At 36.3% G+C, this 13,272-nt stretch overlaps 1 protein-coding gene and 1 long non-coding RNA gene across 4 annotated transcripts in view; both read left to right on the top strand.

Moving 5' to 3' along the window:
- Window positions 1–914: 914 nt before the first annotated feature.
- The window catches only part of LOC311276735 (uncharacterized protein), a 66,935-nt gene continuing 54,577 nt past the window's right edge, over window positions 915–13,272 (top strand). The window contains exons 1-4 of one of the 3 annotated variants that reach the window (XR_014625121.1): window positions 915–1,151; window positions 3,654–3,791; window positions 3,927–3,974; window positions 4,099–4,577. Coding sequence is in view for 1 of the 3 variants with exons in the window: in XM_084386607.1 (XP_084242733.1) it covers window positions 1,067–1,151 (85 nt within the window). In the remaining 2 variants the exon portion in view is untranslated. Of the gene's footprint in view, window positions 2,250–3,653; window positions 3,792–3,926; window positions 3,975–4,098; window positions 4,578–13,272 lie in introns of those variants that run through there. The other 2 variants (XR_014625122.1, XM_084386607.1) reach the window with 2 other exon arrangements.
- LOC311276738 lies at window positions 6,547–7,656 on the top strand. Its single transcript, XR_014625124.1, has 3 exons — window positions 6,547–6,749; window positions 6,951–7,000; window positions 7,112–7,656. It is a non-coding gene; the product is annotated as an uncharacterized lncRNA (long non-coding RNA).

Below are 13,272 nucleotides of genomic sequence, written 5' to 3'. Positions count from 1 at the left end.
TCAATATGTTATTTTTGTGTTAGTAGTTTTATTTATTCAAATTACAATATGCAGTTGTGTGTAAGTATATATATATATATATATATATATATATATATATATATATATATATATATATATATATATATATATCATGCAATTCATTTAGTTAAGCATACAGTTTTGTTTAAACGTAATTCCTTTGCGCAGCTGCGCATTGCATGCGATCTCAGAATCAAATTTTGGCGGTTTTGTACAGCAAAGCTATGGATATAAGAAAGTGGTTTAAAGATTCGTTGTTGACAAAGACGACTTTGACCAACAACAACGTGTGTGGAGACGACTCTGGAGCTAATGAGATGGTAGGAATGGAGAATTTGTCTAATGAGACACAAGTTCACAGCGCAGCGGGTGTAATTATGAATGGGCCTACTACTAGTGACGTGATCGCCGTCGCTGTGGCTGTGACTGGGCCAAAGCTGCAGGCCATTGATCTTGGAAATGAAGGACCGAATCAGATTATTTTACAGCGATACCCTGCTCGCTTGTATAATAATAAAAATCGCTCCTTTGTGTCTTCATGGTATCAGACGAGTAATGATATACGTTAGCCTACGTTGATTGTGCCTGTTACTCAAGAAAGCCACTAGATGACACTGTGTTGTGTATGTGACGAAAAATGCAAAAAAAATAAAAATAAAAATAGGCTACTAGCTAAATGTGGAAATGTTAAGAGAAAATAAACAGAGACGTTGAGATCATAAGGTGAAGTATTTTATTTGAATAATTGAACAAAACAAGACTATTGTGGTCTATTTTAGTTAGAGCCTAATATGGGTTGTTGTTTTGGTCTGTCTCAGATCATTAAAAAAAGTGTGAAAATTAAATGCCCCGCCCCATTTGGTTTGTTCTGGCGACGGCCCTGACCCCAGAGTGCAGTCTGATGTGTGGACCAAAGTTGGGCGGGGTGACACATATTGGGGCGGGGATTAGCCTAGTGCAAAATTAAAAGTCAGATTTTTTTTTGAGTCGGTAGGCTACATCTTGACATTCATCAAACAGAAGAAGACACAGAAAAGCAACAACAATGAACGGAGACAGATGGAAAACAGACACGAGAATTCACAAACATACAGATCAAGAGAAACAAACAGAGGAGCGCACAGTGTGTTGTAAGTATTTTATAACATTAAGTCTTATAAGATTTCACCACGTCTCCATTAAACAATTAGACACGGTAACTTAAGGCGTGCAAAATTAGTGTGTTGGTCTAATTTGGTCTAAAAACGACACATTTCCACACAGTTAAATAAATGTTTTTCCTAAGTATGATTTTTTTTTTGTTTTTGTTTCACTAGTGATTAGTCAGTGCTGTCGTTGGTCAAATTGGTGTCCCTAAATTCCGCAAGGGAAATATGTTTATAATGTTTGGCTATGTTTAGGCATTTAAACGTTTTTGTTGTTGTGTTGAAAAGTAGCGCTTTTGCTTTTTGAATAGACGTGGTCACACACTCAAATTGTCTCAACCGAACTTAACAGTTTCGTGAGAGCGCATGTTGCACGTCGACCGTCGACGTGAGCGCGCTTGGTGCTTTGAAAATTCGTCATCGGGGGTGCGCGCGGAGGCTCCTTGCGGACAGCCGCGTGCCTCCCGTTTTTTGTGGGCGCGCGTTCATTAGGTTAAAACCGTGAAAGAGATGGAAATAACATGGACGTCGAATTTGAAGAAAACATTGCTTGAAATAGAACCAATGCCTATGCAAGCGTGTTGGAAGCGTTTCCAGGCAAAATAGAATAGGAAAAGATGTTTCTATGTCATTTTGACACGAATACATGTTAATAAATGTCATTTTGATGTTTTAAAGTGTCTAGGTTTTGACATAAATGCAAATATAAACTATAAATATAAAAGGCTTCACAGTGCATTTTCACAGTGCATTTCCCTGTTGATGCCCAGCGTCCATTGACTTCAATGGGGCTGCTCTGAGTTTTTTTCAGTGCTTCTAAACTAGACGGTCATTGGATAAATGCTGCGATTATGTCCCGCCCACGGACGCTCAGCGTCTCTGGGAGTGAATGAGGAGTGGGCTGGCCTGGACTCCGGCTTCTGCGTGATGATTGGAGGGTCTGTCGAAAGGCTGCATCTCCTTTTGATTGACAGCGATTTCATACAATAAAAAGCCGCTGATGCTGAAGCTATTCGAGCTCAGTCCCATTGCAGATTTTTCAGTATGGTTGTCGAAAGACAAACTGCTGCAACCTATTTCCTGGTATTTGCTTGTCGAAATTGCTAGCCAATTTTCATAATACATTTCACACAATTATACATTTATTATATTAATACTTATTATATTTTTTATATTATTATTAGTAATAATTAAAAAATAATTATAAAAAAAATATATATATATTATTATTATTATACTTTATACTTTATTATTATACCTTTATTATATTATTACATTTATACAATTATACCTAACTCTGCTGGCCATTAGGAGGACACTGGTTAAGTCACTGGAAAAGATGCCTAGTTGGTACAACAGGGTCACAGAGCATTTTCTTGAAAGGGAATGTCGAATTTACATATAAATAAATGGACAATTTTATGATGTAGGCCGAAAATGAGCTTCCCCTCTTTGAAAAACTAGCAGCCGCCACTGTGCAATTCCTGTGTCTTAATAAGCATATTTTACAGTCACTGTTATACATTATTATTTCGGCACTGCAGGAAATAACCGGATGTAGTCTTGATAGATGTTCATTGTCCCCACAAATTTCAAAATCAAACCTTTAGCATGCATATTACTAAGATATTGTAATATCTCAGTAATATGCATTACAGTTTATTAGTAATTATAAAGCACATATTAATGCCTTATTCTGCATGACTATATTCTACATCCCTTAATCCGACCCAATTCCTAAACTTCACAACTACTTTACTGACTATTAATAAGCAGTAATTAATACTTTGTTAAGCAGCTAGTTAATAGTGAGAATTGGACCTTAAACTAAAGTGTTACCAATTACCATTAATAGTGCATTTAATTATTTTTATTGGGAAATATATATTCACATGAAAATGGGCTCTTTGTAAACCATAATTTTATAAATTAATTCTATTCATATTTATTTTGGTCCATAAACTTAAAGCCATAAGATAAAACAAAAAACTGTATAGGCAGAGGCGTATTACACTTACACATCTCAACTCTCAATTTCAGAATGTACATTCAGTCAGTCTTAATATTTTAGCAATCCACTCATCAATTATCTCAGGCAACAGAAAATGGCCTCGTAACAATTTGTTATCAACAGCTTTAATAGATCGCCAAATGTTCTTATCCGGCCGATGACGATAACATTAAAAATGAACATATATCGGCTGATACCGATATGGTGGCCGATATATCGTGCATCCCTATTTTAAATACAACAAATAATATATTGTTTGATTTACTAACAATATGTAATCAGATTTATTGATGCACATGATACTTTCTTACTTCTTTTGCCTCTAGTGTCAGTTCTATACACTGACATGCAAGAGATATGACTAATAATAATGACTGCACACCGCATACACTCCTACAGAATTTCATTCTTAATCTTGCATTTTATGTATATTAATTAACACCAGACCAAAAAGTAAATTGTCTTTAAATTTACAGTGAAATTGTCACTGGAAAGAAGCCACTGCAAAACTGGAGAGGAGATTGAGAACAAACAGGAGGAACCACCAGCCAATGAATCACGAGAGACAGTGAAACTCCAGAGATGTCACAGCATGGGGCATCCAGAAATAAACTGTAAGTATTTTATTACATGAGCTCTCACTGCTCTGATGAAGTCATGATCTCTGTTAAATAACAGATATAACACAACTGTAAACATACAGTGTACATGTAAATATGTTAAAGAGTTTATTTCCTTTTTATCTTCAGTCTCTCATGATCCAGTTCAACTGGAGTGTGATGACAGTTCAAGATGAGGTGAGTTTATATCACTGACAGATATAATGATTTAAACTGATCATAGTAGATAAATATAACTTTGCACTTGCTAATATTTGTGTATGAATATTATGATAATTAAACTCTGCTCTCTCTGTTCCAGCATTGATGTCTCAACTATTCCTGTTCCTCTGGCTTCAGAAGCCTCTGTCTTTTGTCAGAATGGAGATGTATGGCAGACAGCATCTCTGAATTCTCTCAGACTCGTTTACAGCTGCTATTTAAATCAGTCTCAGGTGAAATCATAACTACTGGTTGTTGGCTGACTACTTGTGATGGGATCCGTCTATGACTGTGGTGTAATGGCTCAGTACAGGACCCCGTTTAAAATGGACACTTTATTACCTTTTTAACTGTTTTCTGATATGTTTGGCCATTTTTATGTCCCTCACTTCAATAGAAACAGAGAGAATGTTTGTCAGCTCTAGCACTTAATACAATTAACTGTACCTTTGTATTAATGTAATAAATAATGTTTATTAGAGTTTAGTTTCACTTCCTATTGTTGTGTCATTATGCTCAAGTGAACATTTGAGTTACCACAGCTTGTTTTATTAAATAAAACTGCTTTTCTGAAACCTCATTTGAGTGTACATGATTTCAAACAAAGCTTTCAAAAGTAGTTTGGATGGTAAACTTCTGTAAGTGAAAAACATTGCCATTCACATGTTGCATTTAACTCATACTGCATATAATGTATGTGCACTACTGATATTATTATTAAAACGGTAATTACCATAGTGATTTACTTCTAAATAAAACCAGTCAATACTGAGGGTGGCAAACACACTGACCTAACATTAGCAGAGCCTTAATGGAGTTTGTCCACTAGATGGAGCTGTAGCTTATCTTTAATTCTGCAAGCATGAGCTCCAGCTGTCAGTGTTCAAATACTCCTGCTAAAATTAGATTTCATATTTCATCCAAATATCTATAATTATATATCATAGTATGTTATCTAGCATGTTGTGTATAGTGCAGGAAGTTGAAAAAACAAAACAAAAAAACACAAGAACATTACACTGAATTATAAATTTGGATTTTAAATTTAATCCAGTATTTAATGTGATGTTTATTTTTAATTATGAGCAAAACAAAGGCATTTATGTCAAACCACAATATTATTACAAATAATATGCTCTCCTTATAGCTTAAAACATGGTATAATACACCAATAAAACATTCACTTTCCTACCATTCATTTGTCTTACTTGGGTCATATAGATGGTAACTCTAGAAGTACTGACATGTTTACTCCTTCTGTTGTGGAAGATATATCAGACACGGTCAGAGTGTTACTGGAAACAAACAATCTAAGTTACTCTGGTTGTGGCTCTAACAATTTTTAGAAAATCATTGAAAAGTGATTTAACTCTGACTTCACTCTATTTTAGCATACTTTTATGGAGACATACTGTGGTAACACCTTATTTTCCTTTAATTCTGATACTCTTTTTGGTATTTCATCAGAGATCAGCTATGTAATCATAACTGGGCCGATGTCCTTGAAATGAAAATGGTTATGAAGAAACTCAATCAGGGGGGACTTTGCAAAATGAAAGAGAGCCCCACTTAAAAAAATTATCATAACTAAAAGATCTATAAACCCATTGCAAATGTGACAGCCATTTTCCTCCGAACCTTTTAAACACCAGCTAAACTATTACACTGGTTCTGTGGTGTGACATAATTTGTTTAAAAATAAAAAAATGTTCATGTAGTCTTCATCTGTGCTCAAAAAACTTGTGTATGATTGTCAAAACATTTGGTAACTAAACAGAATTGTATTAAGTTTAGTGAAAACATTTTACAATGTTTATGGTACAATGACTGGTAGGCTAGCCTACTGTTTTTATTATTGCTTGACACACGATTTCAAAGAAAATTCGATTCTTTTGATTTGATTCTGATCTTGATTCAATAACGATTAATTGTAAGGGACATTCATTTTTCTGCAAGTAAAAAAAACCTCACCTAATGCTGTAAACATACAGAGAGCCCTGTCAGCTGGTATTATTATTAGAGGTTAAAAATAACAACTGAAATTAAATATAATGCACATGAAATATAATTAATAATAAATATGTAATATGTAATACAGTGCACATATTTAGCAAAATACTCCTCTCTACATCCATGTGATCGGCCTCTTACAACAAATACACAGCTGAAGTTTACTGGTATTGGTTTACTGGTATTTTTCAAATGGTATTGAGCTTTAAATTATCATATTTTGTGTATGATCCCATACAGTAGCAAAATACATAGCTATATTTACATATGATTTACCAGTTTATTGTCATACATATGCATCATGTGTGCATCAAATGACTGATCAGACTGGCATGTTGGAAGTTGCCATGAAGTCCAACTTCATGCCAAGTCTGAAACTTGATCATATATACTAATGATCAAGTTTCAGACTTGGCATGAAGTTGGACTTCATGGCAACTTCCAACATGCCAGTCTGATCAGTCATTTGTTGTCACTACGAAGCCCCGCCCACATATCACGGTGGTATATAGTGCACGTACTCTCCAAGTCCTGCCCTAGTCACACAACGCCATACTTTTACACGAGAGACGCTCAGTGAACATTACATCGGATCTTAACACACATTAAACAGAAGACACAGAAAAGCAACAATGAACGGTGATAGACGGAGAACAGACACGAGAAGTCACAAACGTATAGATCAAGAGAAACAAGCAGAAGAACTGGTGAGATGGGAAAGCATGGAGCACATAGTGTATTGTAAGTATTTTATTAAAGTCTTACTGCAATGAGTCTATATGGATTCATCACGTCTCTGTTAATGTGAAGCACTCAGACACGGTAAACCAGGCGTGTAAAAATAGTTTAAAAAAAAACAAAAAAACATTTCAACAAAAACATTTCAACAAGGTGAAAATAAATCTGATTTTAATTAAATCTCTTTCGTCTCTCGTGATCCAGTCAAAGCTGTAGAGTCTCGTTCTGATGAACCAGAGAAGGTCCAGGATGAGGTGAGTTTGTTACAGTTATAATGATAGCCTATAAACTTAACACCCTGCTGTTGCATAATTACTTGTGTGAATATTATAGCCTAAATAATTTGAGTCTGCTGTCTCTTTTAGAAAAAAGGAGGGCATTATTTTCCAGTGCTGATATCGTCAGAATGTTTCTAGCCAACGTTCAGTTCCTGCTGCTGCAAAACCTTGTCATCCCGTTTGATAAAACGCACATCGTTTTTAACCTTTATCACCTCATCCTGCACCCAAAATGACAACTGAACCATTCAGGACCCTCTACAGTTTTAGCCCTGAGTTAATGATTGAGAGCAATGCTTTTGCACATTGTTAACTTTCATATGAGGCGCTTACAAATTACACTCGTTCTCCGTCTTATCTGAGCATGTTTGTGAAGATGTTGCCAAGAGTGCGGTTTCGAGTCACATGGTGTGTGTGTATTAAACTTTTTTTTTTTGTGTGTGGTTATTTCATTTGCATTAAGTCACTATTCATATGTCATGTGTTTTAGCTTACATATGAGTTTGTATTTATGTTAAAGGCAAAATCATGTTATGTTCCAAAACAAAATATTTTCTGTTTGTTTTAATATGATTTATGTTTTTCTGTGATCATCTTCATGTATAGAATAAAGCTACTTTTGTTACTCCCTCAGACTGGAGTATATTCTGTGTACACATGATTTATAACAGTTTTTAAAAATTTCTATGTATGCTAAGCTTTTAGGTCAAAAAAGAAATATTTGTCTTGTGAATATATAGCCACTTCAGTAAGGTTCAAGGACCGTGTTTCTAAGATTTAGCATATTAAAGTGGTCATTATTATAGTGATTTACTTTTAAACTAAAAACAATCTTTAGTGAATAAATCTCACTCCCTTTTCTGAAACTTAATTTGAGTGTATAATTTCAAACATAGCTTTCAAAAGTATTTTGGATGGTAAACTTATGTAGCCTAAGTGAAAAACATTGCCATTCACGTGTTGCATTTAACTCATACTGCATATAATTTATGTGTACTACTGATATTATTATTAAAACGGTAATTACCATAATGATTTACTTCTAAATAAACTAGTCAATACTGAGGGTGGCAAACACACTGACCTAACACAAGCAGAGCCTTAATGGAGTTTGTCCACTAGATGGAGCTGTAGCTTATCTTTAATTCTGCAAGCATGAGCTACAGCTGTCAGTGTTCAAATTCTCCTGCTAAAATGATATTTTATCGTTGTTCATGAGAGCGCACTGACAGCAAGTTTCTTTTAATTCAAATGTAAGTCTTGTTATATAACATTTTGTGCATAGTGCAGGAGGTTGATCTAACAAAATAATACAATAACATCATACTGAATTGTAAATTTGGATTTTAAATTTAATCCAGTATTTAATGTGATGTTTTTGTCATTCACCTGCCTACAATAGTTTAACTTCTTAATTATGACAAGGCAAAGGCATTTATGTCAAACCACATTATTATAATTAATATGCTTTCCTTATTTCCTTATAGTTTAAAACATGGTTTTCATGCGCAACACATGTTTGATCACTGGCTCAGTCAGGCTGTGATTGGTCAAGAAAGAGAGAGACTTCTGACTGAATTGGAGAAACCTTTAGTGTACTCACCCAATTACAACATATAAATAATATAACACATTTTTCAAAGTGAAAAAAAAAAAAGATTATAAATGTATAAAATATTACCCGGAGAATATTTGGTTTCTATTACTTTTACTCTTGTCTGTATCTTATACACAACTTCAAAAGGACCTTTGTATAAACCTGAAGAGAAACATAAAATGTTTATTGTAGAATAAAATAATTCTCATGTTTTCTGATCAGATTTCAAAAGAAGAATAGTAATAATGTCAAACAGTAATAATGTTAAATGCTTATGGTAATGCTGAACTCACAGAAATGCATGTGCCCACATTACATCTGTAGTGGAAACTCCTGATTTGACCGGAACAGCTCAACACATAAAGACATTAGAGAACTACATCAGTGTGTGACTGATATCAACATAGACAGGCTGGGTGAAATAGAGAAGATCTTTGATAACTGGGATTTGACCCAGTGTCATTCAGTGACCCAGTGTCAGAACTTTTGCTGTCAGAAAAGAAGCAGTTTCTATCTGAAAATCCTCCTTATATTAAAGGGATTCCACTAGAACGTCTTACTAATGGATATGAAAACAGATCATTTTCCACTTTCTGGATCATTTAGATTCTCATCTTGGTCCTGTTGTAGTACAAAGAGTAGCCTATGATAATTCATTTAATAGTAGCCTATAGGCATTACTGCTGATTAAACTGATTACTGCACATAATTAAAGCTGATTTAATTAAAGCACAATTAAATAACATCACGTGTATTAAGCCTATCTAGAAGATTGTGTCTGCAACTGCATTTGTTAATTAGAATTTTTTTGTTAACCAACAGGCAGTCGCCAAGCTCATGGTAATTTCTTTTATGTCACACCATTACAGTCTGTGGCCACACCCCCATTTATTATTACAGTCTATGGGTCACACCCAGGGGCGTAGCACCAAATGTTAGGCCCCGGTCACAGAACCAAGGGGTGGGCCCCTCACAACACCAATATATATATATCAATATATCTTTGTGGGCCCCCTCTTTGCCAAGGGCCCCTGTTACTCAGTTCCACTATTACCCCCTGTCTGACGCCCCTGGTCACACCCCCCGTGTGTGAGTCACTCGGCAGACTCTACAGCTCCAGATTCAACATTAGACACTCATACGTCACGGTCTCACTTTGTTTAAGCTCTTACAGGAACAATGGCGAAAACCACACTTTGTTACCATTTGAAACACACACGTTTCACGTTACTATACTCTGTTTGCACGAGTTACACTCTGCTGTGATAAACCTAAAACACTTTTAGCACTTCTACTTCCCTATATGATTAGAGTAGGCTACCATCAACAAAGTACAAATATAATGTAAATTCACCAAACACTACACAAGACCAATGTTGCAGACTGAAGAAACTCATTTATTTCTCAACACGCCCAAAATGTTGACATGGAGATTCATAATACTGTAACAAAATGTCACTTTACGTATTGTACTGTAAGTTTACTGTAAAAAAAAAAAAAAAAACTAGACATCGTCTCTTCGCATAGCTGGATCTGGCCAGAGAATTTCATCAACATGGCAGGCAATGTTGTCATTAGCAAGACACCTTGGAAAGAAACGTCTTGAATGACGAATCCATCCTTGCATTGCTGCTACCTCCATCTGGTCACAGGCCTCCTCCATGGCTTGGATGAGGGGTACCTCAGCCTGGAGACGGAGATCATATACCTTCCACCGCCATGCCGAGAAACTCTTCTATAGGGTTGAGGAATGGAGAGTATGGTGGAAGATATAGGACGGTGAAATGTGGATGTTGCTGAAACCAGTTCTGAACCAGAGCAGAGCGGTGGAAAGAGACATTGTCCCAGACAACAATGTATTGCATATGATCGATTTGATTTGCTGCTGTTATGTTGTGCAATTGGTCCAAGAATGTAAGTATGAGTGCTGTGTTGTAAGGGCCCATATGGGCATGGCGGTGGAGGACCCCATTCTGTGTAATGGCTGCACAGAGTGTTATATTACCCCCACGTTGCCCTGGGACATTGACTATAGCCCTGTGGCCAATGATGTTTCTTCCCCTCCTTTGTGTTCTCGTCAGGTGGAACCCAGCCTCATCTACGTAAATGAACTCATGCTGGATCTCCTCTCCATCCATTCGTAAAACTTTCTGAAGAACAGTGTCAGGCAAAATTGTGTAGTTCAGTGTAGATCTAGTATCAGATTACAGTACAGTAAAAGATTATGAGACAGTATGCAAGATCACACTGCTAAAGTGAATACATACCTCTGCATAATCATGCCGCAGTCGTTTCACACTTTCAGAACTGCGCTCGAAAGGCACTCGATAAATTTGCTTCTTTTTTTTAGGATGCGTGCCAGTGTTGATGTTGAGACCTGATGGATATCGTTGAAACTGGCGTGGTTATTGACAATGTTAGCTTGGAGCTGATTGAGTGTTATAGCATTGTTGGCCAAAACCATGTTTACTATCTCCCTCTCTTGCTGTTCTGTGAACATAGGAGGCCTTGTCGTTCCTGACCCTCAATCCTATGTAGAAAAAAAAAAAACAGTATACAATAGTACAGTAATTTCACAGGAAAAGGTAACAGAAGTGCTGATAGTGCATAGAATACAGTACTGTAAGCAGTTACTGAAACCGTGCAGATGTTTTTGATATGATGATATTTTTACAATACCTATTTTCCAGTCGAAATGTTCTTATCACACTTGCCACTGTGTATCGGCTTAGATTTGGCTGTACTCGCAGTCCAGCCTCCCTCAGCGTCAGGCCGTGGTTGACAACGTGGTCAACCAGTGTTGCGCGGATCTCATTTGTCAGATTCGTCAGAAAAAACTGTAATGGTTAATCAATGAATCATTTGGTGCACCTATAGATTTCTATAGATATTGATTCTATACACAGTTTCTATGAAACTTGTTTGCAATTTCTGATATGGAAAACCAAATGTAATGAATTATTTCTACGTAAGTGATTTATAGATAATAACCACCACAATGTTCAGTGTGTGCACATGCATGTGTGTGTGTGTGTGTGTGAGAGAGAGAGAGTGTGTGTGAGAGTGTGTGTGTGAGAGAGAGAGAAATTTGCCATTTGTGCAAATACTGTAAAGCAGAATAGAGTATAAGGGAGAGGAAACAGTCAATGACTGTAAAACATCAGATTGATCAGAGATGCATCAGTAGAAGGGAGACAGATGGCATCAAATACAGCATTTTACATTACAGTATGTATGCAATACTGTAAACATTTACATTACATTTATGCATTTGGCAGACGCTTTTATCCAAAGCGACTTACATTGCATTTCAAGGTACACATTTACATTCTTATCAGTTCTAAACAGATTACCATGGTAGAGACTGCAGAATTACTGTAATTCAACCTTCATCTGTAAAGGTCCACTACAGTATAGATTCAGTCAAATGGTATAGAGTGGAATCATTTACTGTATTGCCAGCAAACTCTGTTAGCACAGAACCTCATGGCTGTACTTCATCACACCTTTTGATAACACACTGGATATACTATTACAAACATTATGGATTCAATTACTTCTAATGTGGCAACTGTAGCCTGTATTACTGTAATTATTTCAGCAACAACTGTGATTTGAAATATGTATCTTGCATTGTTTGCTGTTGAATGAGCTGATTGTTAAAAGTACTAAACTGAAAGAAGATCATACTGTTGTGTTTCTGTGATTAAACCAAATGTTCTCATTACATATTACAATAATCTTGTGTTTGAAACAATGATTATGACTGAAAAGTGTATAACTGTAATGAAAGCATGAGATCAGGTTTTGAAAGAATGACTAGCTGTGTTAAAAGTGTGATCAGTTTGGATTTTTGTACTAAGAGTTTTGAAAATGTACACCTTACTTGTGAAAATAGTACCAAAGCGAATAAAAAAAACTGTAACTCAAGACGTGTAGGATGGCTGTATTACGCACTCACACGACCACACTCACTTTTCACAAAATAATAATGTGTGTTTTCTGTGAAGTTTTATACACATGACCCCTGGTTTTGACAAGATAGCTTCACATTTCATCATGAGACACACAAATGCTAGTTTTTATATTTTCTCTTTCTTAATATAGTTTCCCTCCAAAACACCAGACACTGAATCGATTTATTTGCATATATTAATATAAAATTTGTACAAAAAGCATAAATATAAAACTTGAATCCATGATAATTAATGTATTTATCTGCATGTTTTTAACATGTATTGTGTGCTATCTCAGGGTTGGCCCGGTGTGGATAAGAAGTATGAACTGTATCAGAAGATGGAGCTTCCTAAAGGTCAGAAGCGGAAGGTGAAGGACAGACTCAAGGCGTATGTGAAAGACCCGTACGCTCTGGATCTCATCGACAAACTGCTGGTTCTGGATCCGGCTCAGAGAATCGACAGCAACGACGCTCTCAACCACGACTTCTTCTGGTCCGACCCCATGCCCTCTGACCTCAAAAACATGCTCTCCACGCACAACACCTCCATGTTTGAGTACCTGGCACCGCCACGCAGGAGAGGTCACATGCCCCAGCAGCCAGCCAATCAGAACAGAAACCCAGCCACCACCAGCCAATCAGAGTTTGACAGGGTCTTTTGATTGAATCAGTCACGCTCGGACAGTCTGTGAT

Source organism: Rutilus rutilus (assembly GCF_951802725.1).
Source record: "Rutilus rutilus genome assembly, chromosome: 18".
Lineage (NCBI taxonomy): Eukaryota > Metazoa > Chordata > Actinopteri > Cypriniformes > Leuciscidae > Rutilus > Rutilus rutilus.
The sequence above is the reverse complement of the archived record's forward strand: the minus strand, read 5'-3'. Positions and strand labels throughout refer to the sequence as shown.